At 39.2% G+C, this 27806-nt stretch overlaps 1 protein-coding gene across 1 annotated transcript in view; it reads left to right on the top strand.

Annotated features, from left to right (window-relative positions):
• The first annotated feature begins 1159 nt into the window (after positions 1 to 1159).
• LOC131269403 (uncharacterized transmembrane protein DDB_G0289901-like) overlaps positions 1160 to 27806 on the top strand; it is a 34599-nt gene continuing 7952 nt past the window's right edge. The window contains exons 1-3 of the mRNA XM_058271747.1: positions 1160 to 1922; positions 13769 to 13882; positions 17363 to 17476. Of these exons, the coding sequence (XP_058127730.1) occupies positions 1160 to 1922; positions 13769 to 13882; positions 17363 to 17476 (991 nt within the window). The remainder of the gene's footprint in view (positions 1923 to 13768; positions 13883 to 17362; positions 17477 to 27806) is intronic.

Below are 27806 nucleotides of genomic sequence, written 5' to 3'. Positions count from 1 at the left end.
TAAGTCTAATTTCATATGTTTTGAAATCTTTTTCCATCGTTATAATGGATAAATGATGATGTTTCGTTCCAACAAAGTAGTGTGACGTATATTTCAATAAAAACTTCAATAATATAATAAATCGAATCATCCGAGTGCTTCTAACGATGCCCAAGAGTCGTCTGCATCGATAATAACAAATATCAAGTGTCGAAACTAACTTACACACCACTTTAGCTAACAAAAATACGATGCAATTAAACTGTCCGAACTTTGCGATTGGCCGTCAAAATTCTGACTTTTTCCACTCTATTGTTTATAGTGCCGCTTGGGTACGATTTTTTTCACCGTTCTTTTTGCACGTACTTCGTAGGAAGGTGCACCAAGAAGATGCAATGAACAAAAATCATTGTTATCAATTCTAAGTACTCTAAAATCGACCACAAAGTCGGACGCATGCTCATTTTTTGAGCGTCCGGATTAACTTTGGGCCCAGTGTACATAATAGGCAAGTTGATCAACCGTACCCAAAATCAATACCGTACTTCTGGCGTGCGATTGAGCAGGGCACGGTGATTGATCGTACGAACTAATACCACACCGCCAGCGAGTGGCGTATTGTACCCATTGATGATCAACCGTACAACGAATCAGTATCCCACCGCTGGCGTATATAGATATAGGTGGTAATGAAAGTGACCGCACGAAGAAGCATCTCCACACAGCTGGCGTGTAGAAATTGTTCCTACACATGTATAGTCGGTACCACAGGCGTGCGAAAAGAATCATTTTGGTTCATTTGACTGTGCGGTACTCGTTCGCTCAGTAGAAAGATCAGAATGAATCATACAGTTCTGATTCAATTTACCCATGCCTAGTTGAGAAACCGCGAAATTTGCGGACGTCAAAATGTTAATTTACCCCTTGTGAACTCCAACAGATGTGTTCTAAACGGACGTCATTAACCTTCATTAACTGGGACATACCAAGTATATCTAACTCTCGCCATTCATTGAAACTTATAAATTGTCGGTCTGCGTTCATGCATCATCTATAACGTTTACAGAATGCCTTGGACGGCAAACTGTATATCCATGAATGTGATATAGAAGGATTAACGGTTTGTTTTTTTGTATATGTCTGTTCACGTTGTTGTAGGTCGTGTATTTCTCTTCAAGTTATGCATCTCACTATCAACAGTGGGCCGTCACTAAGCAATGGCAGTGGTGGCGGAGGAGGTGGAGGCGGCGGAGGTGGTGGCATGTCTGGCGGTACGGCAAATGGTGGTGGCGTGAGCGGCTCCGGTGGGCTGGGATGCACTCCATCCGGAAACGGCCTAGGAGGACACCACGGCGGCCAAAGTGGTGGCGGCGGAAGTGGCGGTGGTAACGGCGCAGGTGGTTCCGGCGGCAACGGCACCGGCACCGGCACCGGCAATGGCGGCGGCGGCGGCGGCGGCGGCGGCAGCGGTGGTGGTAGCGGTGGTGGTGGTAGAGGTGGTGGTGGCGTCAGCGGTGGTGGCGGTACTGGCAACACCGGTGGCACCGCGAGCAACGGTAACGGATCGAGCACGGGTGCCGGCGGCGAAAGTGGCCCACCGTCGGCGGCCAGCATCCTAAACGACACGTACACCAAGATGACGTCGGACATCTTGGCGGAACGGACGCTGGGCGACTTTCTGTCCGAGCACCCGGGCGAGCTGATCCGAACCGGGAGTCCTCTGTTTGTTTGCACAGTGTTACCTCCACACTGGCGCTCGAATAAAACACTTCCGGTTGCGTTCAAGGTCGTCGCGCTCGGCGACGTCGGCGACGGCACGATGGTGACGGTGCGGGCCGGCAACGACGAGAACTACTGCGCCGAGCTGCGCAACTGCACCGCGGTCATGAAGAATCAGGTGGCCAAGTTCAACGATCTTCGCTTCGTAGGCCGCAGCGGACGTGGTGAGTACACAACAGTTCATGATCGATCCCATCCCCCAAAACTGGCAGACTAAGATGCTGCACGTTTATGTATCAAGTTCTTTTTATTTATTTATTTATTTTACTAAAACTAAAACTAAAACTAAAACTAAAACTAAAACTAAAACTAGGGCAGTTGACGCATGTGAATAAGCTTATAACAAATTCGGGTCCATTGTTAGGCGCAACTTAAAGGTATTAGCGTTATCACAGAAATTGAAGGCATAGTAAGCTCTATTAAAAGTATTGCTCATAGCGGTCATTGGAGCGAACTGGCCATAACGCGTACTATTAGTGGATAATCTTAGAAAGTCAGAATTCCGAAGCCGTCTACAAGGTGCATTAAAGTTAACTAGTTCTAGTAGGTTTGGGGCATCAGTCTCGCCCTGAATCAGCTTACCCACAAACACTGCCTGTGCTATCAGTCGTCGTTTTTTAAGAGTTTGTAGTCCTAAGAGAAGGCAACGCGAGTGGTAAGAAGGGAATGAATCCGAGTTACGCCAGGGGAGTGATCGTATCGCCAATCTCGTAAACCTTTTTTGGATGTTTTCAATCCTATCGTGCCAATAATTGAAATGTGGAAACCATATTACACTATTAAATTCCAGAATAGGGCGCACTAAACTAACATACAACGTTCTAAGACACATTGGGTCGTTAAATTCTTTCGTGTTTCTAAGGACGAATCCTAGCGTCTTATTTGCTTTTGCTATCATTTCATTATAGTGGTCGTGAAAGGTAAGCTTACAGTCTAGAATAACGCGTAAGTCCCGAATCGTATTTCTTCTTTGTAATATTTGATTATTTAACTGATAGCTGTATATGATAGGCTTTTTTGATCTATGAAACGACACAATGCAGCACTTCTCGACACATAAATTTAATTGATTCCAATCACACCAAAGACATAAATTGTTGAGAGAATCCTGTAGTCGAGAGCAATCCCTCAGATCAGATACTTCATTATAGAGTTTGAGGTCGTCAGCGAAGAGCAGCACAGAAACACTATGAAGGACTGGACTTTTTGTTATATGTTTTTGACTAATGCTTGATTCACATGTGAAAATCATGTTGCATTTGATACAGTACCAGAATGTACGTGTCGAATTCGATTTAGAATGAATAATATTCAAAAACAATGGTGATAAGTGTAGAAATATGTGTGGACCTATGACAGGCGGAAATAGTAGCTCGTTCTGCGTTCTGAACTCAACCCGCGACGGTGTGCTTTCTTTGAGACTCTGCTAACAATACGCGAGAGAAAGAAGATACAATTTTCTCGCGATTCTCGATTCTTTGCTCTCGCTACAGTTGCAGTCAAGGAATAAAACTTTCGACACTACCACGAAATAAAATTTTCAGAAGCTGAATTATTTTGAATAATGATACGCTTGTTAAATAATTTAGGTCTGGAATTTCAAGCATGATAAAAAAAATAAGGAACTCAAATTTATATATGTATAAAAAGAACAAAATTCAACTCCGGACCGTCCGATCAATAACCGGGTACCCGGGTACTCATTGTAGTTTCTATGGCATTTTGTACCTTTTCATACCAATCGTTTTACGCCATTTAAGATCCCCGAAAAAGAAGGCTTTCAACACAAAATGTTCCACTTAATACTTAATGTGAAAACATTATTAGTCATTAAACAAAACTCCCTCCATCCAATAATCTGGTACCCGGGTACCCATCACAACAGTTAGGTATGAATGATAAGTTTATGAACAATAATATACCGTTTTTCAAGGAATGCCTGTAATTTGTATTCTGCAAACATCAAATATAATACATTGTGTTGTGTTTCAGGAATAGCAATTTATTATAAACAGGGCAGAAGTAGTTGGAATATATTCTTTATACTAAAAACAGTTTATTCCATATATGTAGTACTGCGTATTACACAATGCTCATTACAAATGGAACGTTCACATGCCGCACATGATTAGCGACTTTTACGGCGGTTTTAAAATTGGCTATTCAGACAAACGTAGCAAACTCCAATGACTTTCTTCTTTCCTGTTTCAAGCTCTGCTGGAGCGGAATGAAGCTCTGAAGAATCAGTTTGCTGTGCATATATTAGTTTGCTGTGTTTATCGGTTGACCTAAGAAACTTCCAATAGCCACTTTCGTTGAAAAATGACTCATAGTTTGAGGATTTTCACGTACTATTTTCAACGAATGAAATACAAAGCTGTCTGCTCAACTGCCAAGCGATACATTACGAGACAAGATTATTTCTTGTTTGTTTTTCTATCATTATCGTCATCTGTTATCCTCCATCACCGATTTTCGCTTCCAGATGCATTGAGTATACATAATTATGGCTTTTTTTGGTTACATGGTTAATTTTTCATGGAAGCCAAACACAATACTGCACATTCTTTCAAATCAATCATGGCAGGCGGTATATATAGCTTATTTTTTTCTTCAAAGTACCAACAATTGTTAGATTCCAATATAGTAAAAAATTGGCTTATGGCAACGGAGCGAAAAAATTATCCATAGTTACGTTTCTGCCAGATCCTTTATGAGGAGCGACTAAATCCTTAACGGCTCTCTCCCCAACGTTCTTCTGATGGCGATTTCCCAGTGTAAATCTGCCCAGTAAGAGGATACGAATTCACAGCGTCGCAAATCCACCAGACTTTAATCTCATATTTGGCTGGTTTGGAAGGTATGTGTTATGTAAATCAGGTGCGTCCACGGTACAGAAAAAGCTGCCCGTCGACTGTTAAGCACATTGATGGTTTATTATATTTTGCCAAATTACTATTTAACATAGCCCATATATCGCGTATCGGAGCAGCTTTGTCCATTTGTCGGTCAGCTGTTTGAAATTCGACGATGCTGACACAATAATTGCTTAACTGTGTATCGCGCATCTGATGGGCACCCGGGTACCCGGTTATGAGACGAAAGGTGAAACTTTGCTTATTGATCGGACGGTTAAATAAACAAATAAATGTTTGTCATTGTACTGATTAGAAATCAGAAAACCAATATGTCAGGGCTTTAACATTATTTTCGAAACATTGAATCATCGTTGAAGATATTCGACCCTCGCTTGCAGGTCTTATTCATCGTTTGACTGCTCCCGGGCATACACGCAATCCAGTAGCGTGCTCATAGCGTTAGATGAAATTCATCATTCACTGTTACTCTTTCATCATTTTGATGGAACCGGAACAACTTTGTTTGTTAAATGTGTTATTCGATTGAATCAGTTAACAAAATATTTTAGTTTAAGAGAACTATGATGTAATATCTCATTAATTTGTCATTGGTTCAAATCTCGAGTCTGACATTTCGCTATGTAAAAATGGCTGAGCACCGTTTTATAGCATTTTTAACCAGTTGGTACCAATATTTCAACAAGCTACTAAAAAGCGCTTGGTTTTTACTAATTGTTTGCGCTCCTCGATGTACATAACGCATCAATTATTACCGCATTACCGATTATTATCACATTATCACATTACCGATGCAAGAAAGTAACATTTAAAACCTATCATACAACAACTCACTGTCGCGGCAGTCATTTTTAGACAGTAAATGTTAAATAAATGCAAAAAAGTACAAAAATTACTACACAAACTACACAAAATTCAACTAAACAAACGAAACTAAACCCGTACAACGAACAAGTAGCCGGACTAGATGACTCTCAGGTGGTTTTCACTGTTATAGCTGGATACATTGTTTTGCAAACTTGCCCGTATGCTTTTAAGCGGTCTTTTTAACCGCTCTTTTTAACACGCTATAACTTCTTTATTTAAAAAAAGAAAAGGTTGAATCCGTAGACGGTGTCGTTTTAGTATATTTTTGAATATCTTTTGGCGTTTTTTGTTTTTGATATACCTTTCCACTATTCCATCGGAGTGAAGCAAAACTATTGAATCGGAATTCTTTTCAACTTAATTTTTGTCAAAATGTAAGATTTAAATTAAAAAAAATAAATGCTGCAGAATGCAAATACGTTGAGCCACCTTTGAAACATATTGTTAAATGTTTACGATTACAAATAACGTCACAATAACCACTTTTTTTGTTAAGATGTAGTTTTGCATTTTAAAATATGTCTTTTTATTTCATACTCAGCCGTTTTCGAGATATCAAATTCGATCTAGTGTTCAAATCAAATCTAGTGTTAATCAAAGAGCATACCATCGATTTCCACAGCTGTCTTGAGGTCTCCGTCTTTGGACATGGCGGCTATAGCGGAGTCAACTACTCCAGTGAATAGTAACTCTCGTCGGAGAGAGGTCCAGGTACAGTTAGATGAGTCACTTGAACAAAAAACAATGAAAAAACGAACAATTTAACTTCACTCGTAAGAAGTAAACGCTGTGTCTCTTATGCATACCGGTTTTTAAAAATTTTTAAAATCGCGCCATGGTCAGTTTAAACACATATTTCAAACAAGATGTGGATGGATGGATGTGACTGTACATGGTTTTTGCTTGGTATTCTTGCCCAATGGCGAAGTATAACTGTACATCTGCATACCATAGTGTATGTGTATGTGCAAACAACGTTACGGTTTGTTATTCACCCGAGGAATTCTGCTCTAGATCTGCGATGCTTTTTAAACGATTCCATCAAGCATATTTTCCAGAATTCAGCAATCCTCCATACATTACACTCACTTTTTCACTTTCTTATGGATGGCGTGGATTGGAAAACATACTCTGCATGAGGTTTCAAAAGCCGCACACATTAGCACGCTGGATTTCATCCCCACTGCGTTTCTATCGGGATTCACGAGCACTTGCTCCTTTTAAAAACAGCAGGTGAGCAGGTGGTTCGAAAAAGTGGATGGAAATCACCGACTCCCAGCGTGAACCTTAGACTACAGGGTACGAAACGGCTTGCAGGTTGCGGGATGCGGTTGCAGGAGCGTTAAGTAGCTCTGATGTTAAGCCTGTGCTTAAAAGTGTATTACAAAACTACATCCCGTGGGAAGAGACGAAAGATGACGAACAAAATTCAATGAACGGAAACCCGGTCCTTTGGCCTTAGTATGGGTTTTGGATTGGAAGCCAAAGGTTGATTTTCGGAAAGCCTCTTCCCAAGGCTCAAGACAGGATGTTGTTTGTCGCAAGGTAAGCATCACAGACGCGACACGTCACGTCCCGGCAGGCGAACGCACATTGGGAGAGAAAACATTGTCATAATTGCGATGAATTATCGTTTCGTGTTGAACATGAAATCAAATAAGGTTAGTTTGATCTTCGCTGGACATTGTACGAAGAATGACAGTCTGAAAACTTGATATAAACTAGATGTATATGCACTAAGCATCAAAAGCAACCAAAAAGAATAAAACTTACTATTGTAAAACTAACAATTTAAATTAGAAGTTAAAAGTACCTGTGCACTTATTATATTTGACTTACGCACAGTACAAAAGAACAGACAAGGTAATATGTCTGCCTGGTCTGTTCTGCTGGTGCCTTTTGTCCCTTAAAATAAATTGCTAAACGGTGCCGAAGTCTAAAACAAAATAGCAAGAGACGATAAAGTATGCTACTGACGAGGAGGAATGGGGTGTAGACAGACAAATGGAATGAAAGGGCCTCTGTGGCAACGAGACTTCACCCCGTGTAATGAACGAGGGAAGCAGTAAAAGTTTGTGGAAACTGGAACGGGGCATAGCAGCATTTATCCAGTTTAGGATCACTAAACAGGTTTGAAGGTGTGCACAATAGTTTTTCTGGTTTTGAATCGCCTCCATCTCCATCATTCCAAGTAGCTCTTTACTCAAAAAACTTGAACCTCCCCCGCACGCCATTCTCTTGTTATCATAACTCCCTCTCTACACACACACACACAGGTCCGCATATACGGCAACAAACAATTTAGATTCACAATCGCATGAATCTGCTCTTTTTCCGTCTTACATGGTTTCCCCAATTTAATGACGGGAATATCTCAGAAAATTTCCATTAAACAACTCTCCCAGCAACTCGCATCCGAACATCCTTGACGACTTCATCCGGTGGTGGCAATCATCGTATGGGTGTTTGCACACAGTGTGTGTGTAGTGCACGCATACGCATTAAAAACAACGCCAATTTAGACGGTACCGACCGATCCGGACATTCGATATATTACTTTGTAGCCAATTTCCATGTGCTTCTACAAGCTAACGGTGAAAGTTGTTAATAGGTATTACATACTCGAGTACACCCACTGCTAGGCAAAATTATACAGGTACCATATAGTGCAATGATTTAAAAATATATATAGCTCAGGTTCAAAATGTAAGCAAATTATCATCGAAACAGAAGTAATGAAGCATTGAAGAGACTTTTAATTTATATCTAAAATCTGTTTGAAAGTTTTTAAAATGTGATGCAGGTTGAATTGTATAGTTAGGAAACTTTTTCTATTCTTCCGGATATGGTTCAAGCCTCGATTTCATTGCTGTAACCCGTTGAGGATAAAATGAAACAAATTTTGCTGGAGCCTGGTCGCGTTTCGATGAACGGATACCAGTCTTCCTGTTGACTTTAATCATCGAGCGTTCATCGTTGTGGAATTGTACTGGATATGTGGGTTATGAATATTGGATATTAGGACATTCATCTTCAACACGTTCCCGTTGCCATCACTATGGAGAAGCTACCGGTAAACCTTAATGCTCGGAGGGTTCCAAAGCATATATATGCATGCAAATACGATACATCGTACGCCTTTGGCTGCCACTAGGACCCCCTTCCTTTCTCTTAGTTGAGAGGGTTGTTTTGCTTTCAATTAACACCCTCTTTTTATCAGCTTCAATTGTAGTCCCTATCCCACGTGTGCGAGTTTCCTCTGGACGATTCCGGGGGATACAATCCGGCGTGCTTTTAATGTTACTAACATACGCACCGAAACTGCTCACATATGAAATGGGGACTCACACCTTTCCGAAAGGTTAGGGTGGATGCCGATTACCTTACAAGTTTGGCTTTGGTTTGCCTTGCCTAAACTCAACAATGAAAGTAATTTTGTACACTGCACGAATTATCTGGGATACTTATATATCTGGGACAGCGTGTCTAAAATGTTTTAGGATTTAGTTTTTCGAAACGTGTCAGATGTTACTTTAACACTATTTAAAATTCAGAGGGTATTTTGTCGCTTTAAAGCAATTGATCAGATGAAATATAGCTGAAAAATCAGGTGCCATGTACCCGCGTCAGGAGTATAGTTGTTGTATTATTCTAATAAACCGCTCAACCGCGAAACTGTCTTAGCTAGCCAAACATATGATATATTTATTTTGAATAATTTATAATAAATTATATTTATTATTCGAAGCTGTATGGGCCATTTGTTTATTAGGTTTGATCTGTAAATTATTTTAACTTGATCTATGCATTATAAATCTACTCTCCTTGAAATAAAACAAAGGCAACGAATATTTAACTTTAACTCCATACACCAAGTTGATAACCACTTCAAACAGCAAAAAAAGTCTTGTGCATCCATTTCACTTCACAATGAACCTCGATAATAGTTTATTTGATTAGTGTCATTGGTTAACGAAAAGAAAATATATTGATTTAGTTTTTTCTTAGTAATTATTACCAACGCCTTTTGTAACAGTTACCTTTTAGGTTACCTTTGACTTATTAGTTATTTCAAACCAACCTTCCAATATATCCACAAAAAATTAAACTATTTTCGCCTATTCCCATACGTGAACTCTTTGCATTTTCATAAAGAGAAACAGTACTAAACTCTCAAATAGTTCATGCTGTCAGCTAGTTTTACAAAGAATATATCATATCTGCGAGATTGTATGATCTTAAAGCATCTGACTTTGAATGCCTAGTTCTGTATAAACCAACGATGGAGGACTCGTTGGAACTTGTGAGTCCAGTTTATTTAATCCCAAAGCAGATTTGCGGGTCAGATTAAGGAACTTTGGTTCATATTAGAGTTCATTTAACTTAAAGAGTAAATGTATTTCTTTGGTAAATATAGGTAACAACCGCTGAGCGGTATTGTCCTGACGACGATTGACCGCTCACGGTTGCTCGTCACGCTGGTCCAATTCAGTATTCCGGCTTTACTGGTGGCTTCGTCTACGCCATCCTTCCACCTCAAATTAGGCCTACCACGCCTCCTCTGTCCTTAAGTAAAGCCCACCGGAGCTCGGCGAGTCTAATGCGCTGTACGACCCTGGGATCTCCGTACAGCTCGTAGAGCTCATCATTATATCAGGTCTTCCATTGTTCCTCCTCACACATGGGGCAAAAAATCATCCTGAGCATCTTCCTCTCGAACACGGCTAAGAGGGTTTCGTCAGATTTGCTCAGAGTCCATGTCTCTGAGGCCTATGTGAGCACTGATACGTTGATCGCGTTATAAAATCAACTGGCACTGTTGGAATATCATGTGCTGCAGTTGAAATAAATGCTGCTACTGTTATGATATCATCTGAAAACCCCTGTACGTCCGGAATAGTCCCAGCTTCTACTGTCTTGACAGGTATGGTGAGTGGAAGAGATTTCTCAGACTGTATTATGACCAATTGGTTGCCAGCACCCTGACGCGAATTTCATCTTCAATGTTGTTGTCGGTGCTGACCTTCGACCGAAGAAAGTTGAAATTTTGGACGTCTTCAAAAGTGCGTTCACTTACTTGTACGTATTCCAGCCTTTCGACAATTGTTGGCAACGCCTCTGATGGTGCCACCTTTGTCTTCTTTTTCCCTCGTTTATTTGCAGTCCGAGGTTATTCGCCGCTTGCTCGATCCTTTGGTATGCTTCTGCTACATAGGAGAGTCTTCAACCAATAATATCAATATCATCCGGATTGACTTATAAAAGATGGTCCCCGAAGTTTCCACCTCCAAGTCTCGGATGGCCCTCTCTAGCGCTAGGTTGAAGAGTATGGAGGCAGCCCCCTTGGTGCAGTCCCTTGGTGGTAGCAAAGGAATTTGAGATTTTTCCATCCACCTTCACCTGACAAGTGACGTTGGTCATGGTCATTCTTACAAGTCTGATTAATTTAGCCGGGATTCCATATGAGCTCATGGCTTGATACAGTTTACCTTGGGTATGCTATCATATGCGGCTTTAAAGTCAATAAAGAGATGGAATGTATTTTGTTGATACTCTGTCATCTTCTCCAGGACTGTCCGCATGGTGAAGATCTGATCAGTAGTTGATCTTCCTCTTCGTTATCCCCATAGTTTCTTACTATCTCTTCAGCGTATGGGTCAAGTCGTTCTTGAAGAACGACGGAGAATATTTTGTAGACGGCATTCAACACCGTTATACCCCTGTAGTTACTGCACTTTAACTTATCTCCCCCTTTTTGTATATGGGGTGAATGAGACCAAGATTCCATAGCTCAGATATCATTCGATTGTTGTTTTTAGAGCATACCATCCTCCGCTCTTATCTGTTTTTTCCTTGTTGCAGTAGTGAAGACTCATCTATGGCTCCCTTTTGGACGAGGGTTCACATTGGCCTTGGCCCCGAGGGACCATGACCAACATTACTCCCTCCTCTGAGCCTTTCACCTTCCGTCACGCTGTGCACCTACACGGTAGAAGCGATGACGGAAGAGGCATCTGTCCCTAGGTTAAAAACTCAGTTTACGGACGCTGTGGCACGCAACTAACTCCTGAAGGGTGAAAGCGCGTGTCTCCAAAGGTCTAACAGATACTACCCTGACTACCAGGGGCTATTTCCCAAGCCTAAGGCGACGGACTCGGCGCAATGCAACTTAAGCGGCTCAGAAGATCGATCCGACAGCTGACTTACATGACACCACTACCTCCTAAAAACCCGTAAATGGGACTTGCACTCAGGTTTACACCTCTGATCTGCGATCTTGTGGCCCGCAAAATCGAGCTCCTGCTCGATCTACGTGCCGTCCCTCGTTCTGCACCCGCTGGTGCTTCCTTTGGCTCCCTGGTAGGAGAGTTGGACTCGACTGTCCTTAAGAGTGTTATATCCGTGTTGTCTGTGTTATATCGTGTCTGCGTGTTGTTTCTGCCCACATTGGCTCGTGGCCAGGCGATCCAGCATCTTATCATTGAGCCAACTAGGTAATGATCAGAATCGTTGTTGGCCCCTCTATAAGTTCTGACGTTTAACAGGCACGATTGATGGAGGCGATTCATCAACACGTGGTCGATCTAATTGGAAATGGCTCCATCCGGGGACACCCACGTGGCTTTGTGGATGTCCCGTCGCGCAAACTTGGTACTTCCGACGACCAGATTGCTCGATGCTACGAACTGGACCAATCTACTACCGTTTTCATTACTGTGCACGTATAGACTGTAGGTTCCGATGTACTGGCGGTACATCGACTCTCTACCGACTTTTGCATTGAAGTCTCCCAGAATGATGAGGAAATGATTGAGTTCATTTTGGGGCAACTTGCATAGAGTTTTGCGTGGCGGCTGTAGAATAGGTCCTTCTCCTCTTCATCTTTGTTTTCGGTAAGGGTGGTAATGAGGCTTCTGTTGTAAAATTTGCTTCGCATGCGCAGGTAGCATAGCCTATCGTTTATAGTCTTGAAATAAATGACTGCGGACTTCCCGCGTTGACCTGCGGAGAAGGTCGTGCCGAGCATGTAGTGGCGGTCGTGGCACCTGTAGTAGTTGTCGTTATTGCTGCCACGCCTGTTCTGCACTCCACTTCCTATCCAGGGTATCTCTTGTAGTGGGGCGAGCTCCATGTTTAGCTTGGCTAAATCGTCATCTAGTTGTTTCAAGGATTTGGTTTTATACAATTTGCGTACGTTCCATGAGCCCATTTGAATCGTTGTCCAGGGGCGTTGCATAGGTCCGTTACCGTTAAGTCCATTGCCTAGCTTTGCGACCCAGTGGCAGCTTTGGTTGCGCCTGGTTGCCCCCCAGGCATTCAAGTGAAAACTATCCAACACAGTACAAAAACACGTACTGCTAAAAAGCAAATTAGACATTTGTTTATATAGCACGACGTTGCGTCGTAAGACGAATAATCCGTGGGTCTAAAACAGACAGTTTCCGAAACGTGTTGGCATTTTTCAAGGAATTCCAGGCGGGTGAAAATGGTCTTGTGTAAACAATTTCTGCGTATTTGAAACAAATCATTTAACAAAGAGTTAACACTTTGACGTCTGTATAATTCATGGTGTGACAACGCTTTACGACCGGCACGTTTGCACCAGGTCCTCCGTATCTGGCCGCCTTGTTTAATCATTCTTTTCCAATCTTTATTCAAATTTACGTACGAACAGCTTAGCGCCCTGTGAAATTTGTTTTCTTTCCATGATGCACGCCAAAATGATGTGATCGGATGAAAACCGATACGGATTCATTACACCTATGCTTGTATCCGGACGGTAAAGTGTTGAAATACAATAAGAATAAAACATCCCAATTGATATTTTAGAATTCAACAAACCGTTAGAATGCTCACTCACTTGGACCGTGTCCCTGGAACGCGTTGTCTGCCAATGACCCACGTAGTGGGTGACAGGCTGTTGGGAACTTGCCACGAAACTCATACAGTATTGCAGTAAGCCATAGCAGTTGTACAGAGTTATCCTCAGGAAAGCTTTGTTTGTTTGTTATTGGTTTAAAAACGGTTGTTTTTGTTTTATAAACCACTTTTATCATAAACGAGAGTACTAAGAAACTGTTCTAAAAACGCTTGGCCTTCCAAGTGTTAAGCCTCCTAGCTTTGCATTTGCTAAGATCATTTATAGCAAACTAATCACCAATTATCTCTTCAATCTCTGTGACTCTCTTTCTCGGGTATCCGGTATACTGGATGTTACAAAAAACCAAACAAACCTAAACAAAACCGACTACCAATTCGCCCACCAGGCAAAAGCTTCACGCTCACCATTACTGTATCAACAAGTCCGCCGCAGGTGGCCACCTATAACAAAGCGATCAAGGTGACGGTGGACGGACCACGGGAGCCCAGATCCAAAACAAGTAAGTATGAAACTCCCTTGTTTGCACATCCATTATCTCCTGGCAACTTCGTAGTCGTGATCCAAGCATGTGATCTACGCGCGAACTCATCCACAAATGTAAAAACGACAGTGCGACGATGGGTTTGGTGCTTTGTTTAGACACGTGGGTGCAGCGGTAGCACGAAGACACAAAATAATAGGTTCAAATCGCGAGAATGACACCTTCCGTTTTAATAAACGATTCCGCTTCCGTTTTACCGTCGATCGGCAGAGAAGGAATTAGAGTTCCCCAATCAGCTATAAGTGGAGGTGCCCATGACTGCAGTGGTAGCGTTAGGAAACACCTCCCCAAAAGTGTGCGATAGAATCTGGCAACCTGCTGTATTAAGAACGGCTGACCACCGAACTATAATATACCGTTTTGCGATTACAGTCACTTTCTTCGGAGAGAGTCCTTGTCCCACTCGGTCCTACATAAAAAAAGCAGCTACAAGTTAAAGGTCCTAGAAACATACACTATTATAGCTATTGCACCAATTTCTTGTTGGTATAAGTTGTATGTATTTCACTGTGATTAATAATGCATTTGTAATAATCGATGAAATTTAGATTTTACTACAATTAACCATAAATTAAATAGTTTAACTTTATTTTGTGCAAAATCATTAATAACTGTCCAAGAGCATCCATATATTCTTTGTACAACGTTTTATATTTTTTTCTTAGCTTAGCTATACTGCTTCTTAAATATCTTTCCAGTATTTCAAAACTTGAAAAAGCCGTTTGTCAAAAGTGTTTAAAATAAAATTATTATAACTTCTATTCTAATGTGCATAATTTCTTCATTAGGAAATATGGAGGACATTTATTAACACTCAAACTATTATGATAATTGTCTGCTTGTTTAATAAATTCCCAAAACTTACTTGTATGTCAGATCATTATTCTTTTGATCTTAATCAATACACAGTGCAAATAGTTTAGTTACATCATTCGCACAGTTTCAAATGATTCATTTACAATCATTCGAAAGTAAATCCACTAATGCATTAAGCATTTGTTTTAACGAGAAACTTTTTAGCAAAATAATAAAGACATCCTACATCGAAACTTGAAAAAATATGAGCAAAAAGTACGAGGCCCACGAACTCTAGGGAACCCATGAAGCTCTTCAGTTTACTTACGCTTTCGATCAGATCGATCGACCGGGTGCCTAGTCCCATTACAGATGCCGTGCCTATATAAAAGAAATATTTAAACTCGCGACATTTGGATTCATATTTCTACGTACTATTAAGCAATTTTACAATTTCCTGCAAAATGAATTAATTTCCAATGTTGTGTATATTAATTTTTTGTCGAAATATGTCCAGTTCCAACTACAAAAATGAGTAACAGAGGATATAAAATAATTAATGAGTTTTGCTGGAAACTGAAAAATTGGCATAAGCTAGCGTGATCGTTTGTACTCCGTACGGAACAGTGGTTGTTGACGCGACTACACTATTTTTACACATTTCGCACCGACGTTTTTACATTTTATGATGAGTTTGGGTTTGCTGTTTACCTCGTTTTGTACAGCATTATCATATTAATACCAAGATTGCACTAAACTATCCAACGAACAGAAATTTTATTAACAGAGCTCTGATGATTTATCTGATAGAACCAACAGAGATAAAACAGTATACGAAGCGTCCGCATCGTGCTGCTACCTGCAAGTGTAGTTTGTATGTAGTTTGTATATGTATGGGAATTGTCGCGCGTTCCCTCGGTTCACCACTACTCTGTACGTTGCGGGTTATGCAAAATGCTTCGTAATTTTCATCAGAGCACATACCATGATCAGAGTGATGAGAGTAATTTTGTTAACCGGGATCAGTGGCGGATTTACACTCACGGGGCTCCTATGCCCGTAAAAATGATAAATTTTCGTCTGTTTTATATGCAATTCAACAACACCAATAGCTTTTATCCTACAACCAATAAGTTTTACAGGGCTCCACGAAGTTTTATTTTATCAATTTCTAAGTTCAAGAAATAGAGTAGAAAATTTTATAATTTGATTTCCCCCATTAAGACCGCATGAAGTATTCGTTTAAACACGTAACTCGGTTTAGAAGGAATTTCGATTTATATATGGAATGGTAAGCAGCTATTTCCATGGATGGCAACATCTAACAGAATGAGCCAAAAATGGATTACTCGATATCAGTTGGAAGAAACTGATTCAATTTGACAACGCATTATTTTAGTCCTATGTTTAACAGATTCAGACTATAAAACATCTTCTGTTACTATTCACCACTAGTTGTATACCAGACCATGCTTCTATTATTTCGTTATGGTTCTTAGCATTATTATAGCATACAGTAAAATTACTCATTATTATAAGACTGACTTCATCCTAACTTATTACCGGTCGATCATTAAAGAACTTCGATGAATTCTATACAATATTTGTTCATTTATAAATCGTACGTATTTGGACATTGGAGACACCCTTAAATCCGCCACTGCCCTACTAACTGCCGGGATAATAACAAGCACCTGGTTTCTACTAACAGCGTTAGTTAGCGTTTCACAAAGTCAGTTTAAATTTCTAACGTAGGAAAATAAAGGAAAGGCATGACCAAGTTATGCCAAGCAGGGATAAAAACCTTGAGTCTTGAGACCACTCAAAATAACCTATTGACCGTTGCAGAGACATCTAGTGCTGCTGCTTGCTAGTTGATTGGGATGATACCACCTGGTATTTTTAATTTACTAATTTTAATTAAGAATTAACATCTCCCGCATGAAAATGAAATCCGCACCAGCGAGCTGGTAAAATTTAGAGATTGAATGTAATTTTGTGAAACGTTAATGTGAACATTCTATAGGTAGAACGTTGTATGCATTTTGGAGCGCGCACTGTTAGTAGAAACCTGGTGCTTGTTAATTGCTTGCTGCAATCTTGGTACTAAACGGCTGAAAATGCTGTATCTTCACTACTCAGTCTCAAACGTGTCAGTATTTTTATTTTTTCACGTTTGAGACTTTTTCTAGCATACTTGTTCGGGTCAGTTTGTGGTTAATTAGTTCCGATTCGTCCCGCTTCAACCGTGTCGCGTGTATGATGTCCTGTCAGCGGGTGCATCCTGATGATGGATTGTGAGGGTCACTGAATATAGGCAGTGGCTATTGCTGGTACTCTTGCCGATGTTGTTTACCTCCATGTTAACCTTCAGAAAAAAATCATACTTTTATTCTCCTCACAACCGTAAGATTGTAAGACAGCAGTTAGTAAATGAGACTGCACTTGCTGCCTCTTGTTTTCCTATAATGAGCTCATTAAAGATTTACTGTTTTCAATCGATCTCTTGATATCTTTGAGGCATTAACGAACCGAAGATTCCTTCACATGCTCTTGCTCGATATAAAACATAAACGTTTCCCACCAAAATCAAGGCTCGCGGCTGGGACGAAGTATTCGAGCTAGACAAGTAATTTCCTGAAGCATCTTTCGTAGGACAACAGCAGCAGTTCCACTTCGCGTTCGGACAACGGCCATTCCACTTCCCAACCGACCCACTGTCCAGCTTTCGGATGCCACCTCTAGGTAATTGTCAGAGTAAGTTATGTATATGTGTGTATTTGTGTATTTGAGATACGGTGAGTATAGATCATGAGATCAGAAGGCGATCAACCGTAGTTCGCTTGCGCTGAAGAAGGAAGCACAGGTAAATAATTTCAAATACAAGAACGACTTACATGAAGAATACCGTTGCGCTGAAAACGCTAAGTATACCCAAACTTCCCAAGTTCACTCTATTAAATTTTAGGTTTACGTATTTATTTTATCCGTTCATCTATTAAGTTTTCTACGATATTGTTTAGCCAGTAACCTACTTTCAGTATTTTTAACCAATGAGTAATATCGAACGGTTAGTCTTTAAGGTTTTGCAACATTTTTATGATGTTTGTGAACGAATGAAAATAAACAATAATTGACCATTATCGTTATTTGTGCTCAGCCATATGTTCCATATAAAACGAGCTTTTCGGCCGAAAAAACATGTTAATAAAAAGCAGGGGAAGATGCCCCATCAACAAATCATAATTTTCCATGATTTTCTGTATAACCCAATCATTACATCACGACGAAATTAATGGCTAATAACAAATAATCAAATAACTTTTAACAATAGAATACATGGGAACAATACGGCAACGCCCGTCATACGGTAATAAATAATAATAGAATACATGGGATAGTTTAGCATATATTCGAATTGGTCAGACTTTCTACAAAAAATGGGGCTCAGATATATAGCTTTTATTTGAAATTGTTTTTATCAACATGTGATATGCATACATGCAAAACATAATTTATGCATAAAACCTCGGAATTTTTCCATTTCACTTGCAACTTTATTTTGAAGAAAATCAAAACTCAAAGCTCTCTTATTCATTTTATTATCCTTTTTGTAACCTTTCTATTTCATTATCTCTTCTTCTATGCTATGACCTCTTTCTAAAGTGAGCTAATGTAACATAACGTTCCTGCGGACCGTTAATCGTACAGTTAATGTTTTCTAAAGCCGGTACTATTTCCTTATAAGACCGGTACTGCTCCTTATTTTGCAGTATTTAACTTATACTTCCTATGCTACCTGTTCTTTTTGCCATTTTTGTGTCTTACCCTTATTTCTATAGCTGCACCATCTCTTTAAGTCGTGACATAGCAGGCCGAAGATATTCTCTCCCTGAACGGTGCAAGTATAGATATACATGTGGCTAACGTATGCGGTTCGAAGTGGGCCTGACTTTCTTCGGTTGCCAGAAGGTCACAAATGGGCGGTTTCGGCTACGCTTTACCCGAGTCACGCGCAAACCCGAAACCCGAGAGATAGCGCCAGTATCTCCAGTATCGCATCTCACAAACCTTCCACGCGAGCTTTGTGAGTGAAAATAGAAGTGCGACTTTCGTTCGTTTGTACAGCCGCAAGAGGGAGAAAATCGCACTGCAACTAAGATTTTTCACGCGCCAGGGGAGAAGCTTTAGTCGGTTCGATGGGGTCGTATGACAAGACGCCCACTTACGGCCTGAAGATGCGACTTTTCGTTTGGTCCAGCGAGGCGTTCAGCAGAAAGTTGCGATAGTGAATGCCGTGGGAAGAGTGTCGACGTACATGAAAGTGCAGGATGAGAAATTAGTGAGAGCGGGATGAGATATTTGGTTCGCTACAGCCTGCTGGCGTGTGGGAGCGAAACGAGAAGACAGTAAAATCTACCTTTCACATTGCGTTCGCCTTGAGCATCGTCTTTGGCGAAAGTTTCTAAGAATTTACGATGTGCGGAATGGGCGTGGCTCGCCGTGGGCGAAAGGAATGGTATCGGAACCAAACATGGACGCCGTACTGGTGAGGGTGGGAGCTATGGCAACCAATTTGATGCATACAGCGTCGTTCTAAAACATATTGTTCATTTTAATAAGTCTCTCGTCGCAAGATTCATGAATCTCTAACACGCAAAAAACTATGCAGATTCTTCAATCTGACTTTGAATTACACAACACTAATTAACACCCTTAGCAGTTGCAAATCATATGTAGTAGTAGTACGTACACATTTTTGTTTTCAAAATCATTCAATGCCATTGTTTATGAGGTTAAGGTTTAAACGTTCACTTCAACCCCTTCATAGTGCTACCCTGGCTCGGGCAAGCGGGAGGCTTTTTACCTCTTTGCTCAGCCAGTCTTTGTCGCTCGTCTAGTGCTCTACTTTCGTGTGTGGCTTTGATTCGGAATGCACCTGCCTCGGTACCACGTTTTTACATATTTGTACATGTTTAGTAAATTATATGATACTAGCCGATTCACCCGATTTCTTCCGGGTAGAATCAGAAATTCCAAACAAAAGAGTGTTTTCATTTAGTATCTTGAGTCTTACAAACTAAAATTTTGCTATTTTAGAAGAATTTTACATGCGAAGCCATGTTACTATACATTTTGCATTCATTATTTAACTGTTTTTCCACCATTTACAATGAATCAAATGAAGCAAGTATGAGAAAAACTGTGCCTAAACCCCATTTGGACCAGGACAACAGATAACCGGTATCTGGGTGTATAAACTAATGATAAGCCAATCCATGAAGTAATTATGAGAGTTGCAGAATTTATGTGTAATGTTTTTAAGCACGATTGGAAGTTTAATTTTTTTATTTTGCTTTTTCACTTAGAAAAAAAGTTTTGTGAAAGTTTGCGGGAGAGGTAAAGACGAGGAGTAAAGATTTACAAAACTATCAAACCAAACCATTTGAGACCATAAGTGCTACGAAATTGATACTTATTTAGTACTTTTGCAAATATTGAATTTGAGTGTTGTTTAACCCTTTCAGGACCGTAAGCTATTCAAGACTAAAATTGGAACATAACCAATACAACACAATTTTTTGGCTTTTTGGGGTGTAAAATAAGAGAATATCACCAGAAAAACCAAGCAGTATGTGTAGGTTTTTTATAATTGCATGGGAAATATTTTTCCCTATGAACCATAAAAGTCAATAAATGACCAGTATAGTTATGATATAGGAATTTATTTTATTTGCTTTCCACTACAAATTACTTAATCAAAATTCTAAAAAAAGATCTTAGCCATTTCTATAAAAAAATAGTGAATTCATCAACTTGCAAATAATAAGTTTTTGTTGTTGGTTGAACGCACGAATGATTTGGTTTTGGAGCAATTAATTTTGATAGTTCTTTTTTGTTTAATCGTTCAAAAAGACATTTGCCGCCTTTGACATAATGTTTTCTTTGATGTTTCGTTTCAAAAGCATCGTTTTGATAATAGTTAATCAAACAGTAACGAGTTTTGTTGATGGGAAAAATATTTCCTTTGGTCGTGGAAGGGTTAAGAGCATTTCTATCACCCCACGATATGTACGGTGTTAAGCAGTGTATTTTTTATCGGCGCATCCGTCGTAAGGTGGCATCATAATTTTATACATAATTTCTTTCGTTCTGGCGAATGTCAGACATTTCACACTTGAAAAATTGACTTTCTTATACTCCCTCCACTGTAAAAGAGCACTGACTATCCACGTAAACAAAGGAAAAGAAAGTCTTGCAAGCCCTTAACGGGGCAGTCATGATGAAAAGGTTGTTAGGCCAAGAAAGAAGAAGATACTTTTGTTTGGTGTAAATAGATTAGACCAAATTTGTGTGATTGAGACTATTAGTTACGTAGATAGAGAAGATAGAAGAAGTCTAATATGAGATTGAGTACTAAAACTATGACCTTTCGATTTAATGACCCTACGATACTATGAAATCGGTTACAAGACGTTACCCATATTGTATTTTAACCATTATTGAGCTAGGGGTTAGGATGGTAGCCTCTCTAACCCCTTCCTCTAGATCAGGGCTCGGCAGACAATTACTAAAAAGGGCTGGATGATTAAAAGGAAACCCAAAAGCGTGGGCCGGACACCTTAAACGATGATTTAATGTGTTCAAAGTAGTACCCTGTTAAATGGAGTATCAACCTTTATAATTGTAGTTGTATAAAAAGTGGTACAAGATAAAATATTAGAAATTTTATCGTACAACTTTTTTAAAGCTTTTCATACTTATTCTCGATGAATTTTGATGTTTTTTTCTACATGTAATAGGAACACCTCATTCAACAACTGTAATCTTCTTTTTTGGCTAGAACACAAACTAAACACTTTTTGTATAAAGCACGAAAGCTTTCTTATGGGCCCTATGAAATCAGTTGGCGGGTCGGATTTGGCCCGCGGGCCGGACTTTGTGACCCCTGCTCTATACTAATGACATTTTATCACATGATGATGATGATATTTAAGCAGTATGTGTATCAAATTATGCAAAAACAGTGGTGTGAGAAAATGAGATGGTTGTACACCTTTAAAAAAAAGTAATACCTTCTTAGGTAAACCATATAACGTGGTTTATCAGAACCAGAATGACACGACAAACGATGACGAATTTGGTCAAGATGTTACATGAAAGAATAGTTTGAAGAACCGTCAATATCTACTCGATAAATATATCCGCGGTTAGTCAATGTCTGTGAATCAAATTCTTATTTGGTAAGTCAGACTCGCCTCGGGTCCGACCTGAGTATAATCTAATGTGCACAGGAAAGGCACCTATACATCGACAATTTCACATGGACGCATTCAACACATGCACGAGAGAACTAATGTGTACATATACGATTGGCTAGTGCACCGCCAGAAGTGCCACCCGTAAACAAAACTGATCGACTTTCCAACTGGATTTTAACTCTTGCTAATAAGAAAACTAGCGCTTCTTCACCGTTCGTAAGGGGAATGATGTTATAAGACTGTGTTAAGCAGATTTTGAACGCAACTGTTGCTGGTGGAAATTACAATACCATAATTAAACAACTAATTTTGTGATTTATTTTAAAAATTCATGACTGTGCAGTGCACAGGTTGCTCAGGTGGACGAGACGCCAACCCATTACATAATTATTGAATTAGTATTATTTTTCATTATTTTAAGGGATAGGAGTTTGAAGGGGGAAAGGGAGAGAGGAAAATTGAAAGAATAAAAAATTAATTACACTCTAGCCACGTTTGGTACAGATAGACTTAGTACATTTTGATTAATGCTGTTGCATACTTGTGATAAGAATTAACGCTTTTCGTTTTAAGCATTAATAAGGTTTTACTGAAGAGGAAGTGGGTAGAGGGAGTGTGGGCTAAGATTGAACATTAAGAGTAAGATCATTCGATTAAGAGGCCATAAATACTGCATAATCGATAACCCATTATCCATTTTTATCTTTTTTGGTGTAGAGGATTGTATGAGAACACCCCTTTCCCCTTTCGCTGGATTGATGAAATTTCAACCCTTGCTATAATTCTATGTGAGCACAATGTGTACACATTATTGTGAAAATCCGGTCAGTAATCGTGGAATTATAATTGTTTATCATTAATTTTAGAGTGTAGACCAATCGATGCAATTGAATCAAATTTGACAAATTTTCGATCCAAATCACAAATGTCAAACGTTAGTATTCGGCTAAGCAATCAACCTAGTGGTGCGGTAAATGCATTAATAAATGGTTGGGTAAATGAGGCCCCGATTGAAATCCTCATCTTAATACTGATTCACATTTAAGCCTGAAGCTATGCAAGGCGTGACACATGCATTCTTTTCGAACATTTGAACGTCAACTGGTCGCTTAACACTAGAATCCAAATTGTGGTCATTTTGACCCCTACGCAATTGTCGGTTTTAATATCTCAAAAACGGCTGAAAGTTTTTCCAAAACTAAATAAGGCTTTTCTGAAAATTCAAAGCTACATATAAAACGAAAATTTCAGATTTTTCTGTTCCACCAGTTCTGAGAATATACTAAAAAGTAACAGTTTACGGATTTGAAAAATCTACCAAAATAATGAAGTTGTAGCGTTTTACAAATAGGGGTCAAAATGACCCCTAAAAAGCATTCGGGCAAGATTAAAAAGCAATGTATTCTAGTGTTAAAAGAATATAACGGTTTAAATTAATCAAGCAGTGGAGGTTAAAAGCTGGTTGATATACTTTTACTCATAAATTTATCTTGTAAATAATACTTCATAAGATGGACAGCACGAACCGATGAGTTTAGCCGAAGAAATTAATTTGAAACGCTTAGCTGATTGCTTAGATTTGTGGTAAACAGATATTTCATCAATATGCATGAGTACGTAAGTTTGAGTGTCGAATGCTATGTTCTTTTACCTTCTATTTTGTGATTATATTTTTGCCAACATCTGTGAAAGAAACGATTAAACATTCAACCCGGGTGCAAAAAGAAAAAATAATTGTAATAATCGACATCCTTTTTCAATCAGTCACGATCAAGTACATCTGATACATGGCATTCCATAGCTACCATGGTATTGGAATGAAGTGTATAAACCAGTCTATGGAATTTTATCATTCTTCTTCTTCTTCATCTTCTTCTTCTTGGCGTAACGACCACTTGGTCATGCCTGCCCGTTAAGAGCTTACGAGGCTTGTTTCCCTGTTGTACATGGATAGCTAGTCCTCTCGTACAAGGGAGGGATCCGGTCTCGGTTGGGATTCGAACCCACGCCGTCGAGGTGGTGAGCCCCGGCGCTCATGGGCCGATTTTCTAACCGTCGCTACCGCTCGGCTGTCGCGGACCCCCCAAATACATCTTATTTGCTATGAATAAGCAAAATATGTTTACAGATCATATTTTTATCTTGTGTATTCGAATTGTACAATGTCCCAATGAGATACTCTCTATCCCAATATAATTCGTGATGCGCAATTAAATGCGCAATTTCAATTGCTAGTCTATCTCATACTTATGCAACTATCCATATGAAAACCAATAGAAATCTTACATCCTAGCGATTTATTGATTGTCATTTCACATTTCAGCGATTTAACTTCACAAAATCTACAAAAAAGTGTTAGATAATTTACAGCTTCGTTGGATCTGGATGAACTGGATAGATGATTTTATACATGACTTTTCAACATATATATTTTTTTGCTGCTAGACTATTTGTTTCAGTCAGCCAAAGATGTAGATTATTTTAGTATGTGAGGTAATATGCACTCTTGAATTTTGAGAATTACGCAGAGAAGGTTACAGATATTAGTTAACAATTTTTAAGCATGTAGTATCCTTGAATATCTTCGTCATCCGGGGAATTTGATCTTCTTAAGAACTTCTCAATTGCCATTTATCTAATAGTTTGGATAATGTCCAGATCATGGAGCTTTTGAAGAAGCGTATTTATGCATAAGTGAAATAAATATAAATTGCGCCAAAAAGGTGATGATCAAACCAAGATGAATCGTGGAATGTCAGGATCGCCCATGTTGTACTTCCATACAATATAACAACATTTTGATTTCGATCGATATTCGATCGATATTACACAGAAGTGAAATGATTAAGTTGTAGCAAACTGGTGAACAAAATGCTCGAAATAAAATATAATGTAATAGACGTTTTAGATACAAAGGGCAAGCAAGAACCATTGCTATGTGATGAAAACTTGCTATGGAAATTAGCTTTTCGGGCAGACATTACAAACCACGTCAATTTACTAAATCTTTAACTTAAAGGACAGGAGTATCTCATTTTAGTTATAATTATCTCCATTATAATCCGAAGCAAAGGTTATTTTTAGAATAGCTACAGAAAACAAACTTGACCTATTTTGCGGAGTGCTGGACATGCGAATTAGAATTTAAGAAATTAGAATTTTTCAAAACCCATTCGAAGCAGATCAAGTGAATAATTAGAGTTGCATCGAAATGCAAGCAAATGATAACTTGAAGGATGAATTCAAAGAAGGGCTAATTAATGAAGCTTTTTTTATAAAAAATAAATATGTTCTCACATAAAATACATTCGCTGATTATATGCAGTACATACATATACAAATGTGAACGGTATAAATAAACATATTGAGACATATACAAAGTTATTCAAATGGTAAACATTAACCATTGGTAAGCTAAACATTAAGAAAAATTGCCAATATTTCAACAATTACCATGCACCTGTTGGTCAAATATGACTTGAAATGATCGTACAGAGCAAGAGTAAAGCCTCACCTTGTAACAGACCGAAACAAACAAATACGGATGGAGCTCTGGAAACGTATGGTGTCAACATTAATTCTCCGATGAGGCAATGTTCACCATCGATCCCTTATCTAACTCATGTATAGTCACATGTTTATTATTTTCTACCTGATTTCTACCTGAGTTTCAATCGGAAAATATGATTTTCAGATGCAAGATTGTTTGTTTATTGTATTTTAAGTCGTACTGTTGGTTAATTCGTCAGCAAATCGATTTAACAGGTTTTTTGTGTGATGCTATCACATACATATACATATATATACAGACAACATTGACTTTTATATATGCATAAACAAGAGATAGAAGATAGATAGTTTGATAGATATACAATGGTATTTCAAAGGTGTATGATAGAGCAATTTGAATAAAGAGCATGCATGAAAGTGAGTTTTCATTGCATGTTTTGCATAGAACGCTTCATAAGATGCCTATTCCTAGACACCCTGTAGTGTATGTAAGCATTCTTGTTTGGAGTATCACATGCAGGGATTTAATTAATAAAATTCTGTTGCTGTATGTAGCAGTACACAAAACAGAAAACAACCAAAACAATTTACAAAATTTCAGGAGAATGGACAAATAAAAATAGCGATCCAACCAGTTGAAAGTATGTGCGCATCTTAGTGGGATTCTATCGACCGAGAAATATTTCGCTATCTGGCAGCAAGTATAGGTAGCTGAGAGTCGTATTAATATGTATATACTCTCAAAGAGTAGTCGGATAACGAACTACAGAGCATGATTTTTGTGTGCCAACCTTCAAGCCAACCATTTCTCTAATGTTACTGTCTATAAATTACGAGTGAACGTATGTAAATACTTTAAATGCGACCCTGGTACCCACCATTGGTCTTCGCTGTAATCGCCGACGTGGGGATTGTAGCCGTGCGAGTTTAAATATAAAATCAGGCCCGGGTGAAAAAGTCCTAGTTTTCTAGCCACTCCATCCCTCAAGGTTCCTCTCGTATAAGCTGGCAGGCTGGTCAGACAGGCTTGCGGCTGGAATGAGTTCAGGACACCGTCTGAACGGGCGAAGGAAAAAGTGAAATATTACTTTTCCCCTACCTCCTCCTCACACTTCCACTGTAGTGCCCTAAGTAAGAGAAAAAGATGAGGAGAGAGAAAGAGAGTGGGGGAGAGAAAGTGCGAAGTGGAAATAATCAAAAGGATCCTGGTTGATTTCCAATACGAAGGAAAATTAAAACTAAACCAAAGCGCTCGGCGGCAAAGAGCAAGGGTAAAATTCCCTTGATGAGAATTTTCAGATAAAAAGAGCCAGCCTCCGACCCATCCTCCGAAGTGACCCTTTTTTCCTCCGATGTACATTGTTTCCGACGGCCCCTCTTGCTGGCAATTGCGTTCCGACGCTTGACCGATTGCCTTGGCGTACCGAAGGGGTTAAATGGCGTGTTGGACAGTTTGCTTTCTTTCTGCCTTGTCCTAATAAAAGGCTTTTTCCTGCACAATCCAGTACACATGTTCTTCCTTCATTACATGTGTGTACGTGTATGTTTGTGTGGCTTATAGTGCCTACCTAAAAAGCATTATGTAAAGTGGTGAAATTGGCACACAAGCACGAAAACCCGATCTTGACGGTGGGAGGCGATTGAACGTTGGGATTTGCGAGCTAAATGAACCGATTTAATATTTCGTTACGTATTTTATTAAACTAAGACTGCTTGGTGCAGGTTTCTGAACAGACAACTTTAACGATGACTTCATATATTTTCATATTGACTCTCTGCAATGGCGATTTTCATAGTATATCATATTGGAAATAACACAGAATTTATTTTTACTAGCTTATTTGCCCGATTACACGGGCTCTATAATTTTTTTTATGTGAAAGCTATCTTCTAGGAGGTGGAATATGAAATTTTAGTCTAATATAACATTCAACATTTTATTCCAAGTCCAGTTATTACTTATTCACTTGTCGTCCAAGTCACTTGTCGAACCATTTAAATCGGTATTGTACGACTTCATATGAATCTTGGGAGCTTTGAAATATTTATTGCTAAGAAATGTGGTTCAATTAAATCCTTCAGTTTCCTCGTGTTTGTCCATCGGAGTGAGTTCTGGATTTCGTTCTGGTTGATTTGTACATCATGGCGATATTTTTGTTTTGTGTGTATTTTATATGAATTTGTGTTTTGTATGTGTTTCGAAGCACTTAAAGAATCGTGTATTGGAGAAAACAGTTCTAAGGAAATTCGTATGTAACTGTCGGTACTTTTTGTCAAAAGTAAATACGCTTCGATATTTTTGTTCATGCTTCAAA

This window comes from Anopheles coustani, chromosome X, assembly GCF_943734705.1.
Source record: "Anopheles coustani chromosome X, idAnoCousDA_361_x.2, whole genome shotgun sequence".
Classification (NCBI taxonomy): domain Eukaryota; kingdom Metazoa; phylum Arthropoda; class Insecta; order Diptera; family Culicidae; genus Anopheles; species Anopheles coustani.
The sequence above is the reverse complement of the archived record's forward strand: the minus strand, read 5'-3'. Positions and strand labels throughout refer to the sequence as shown.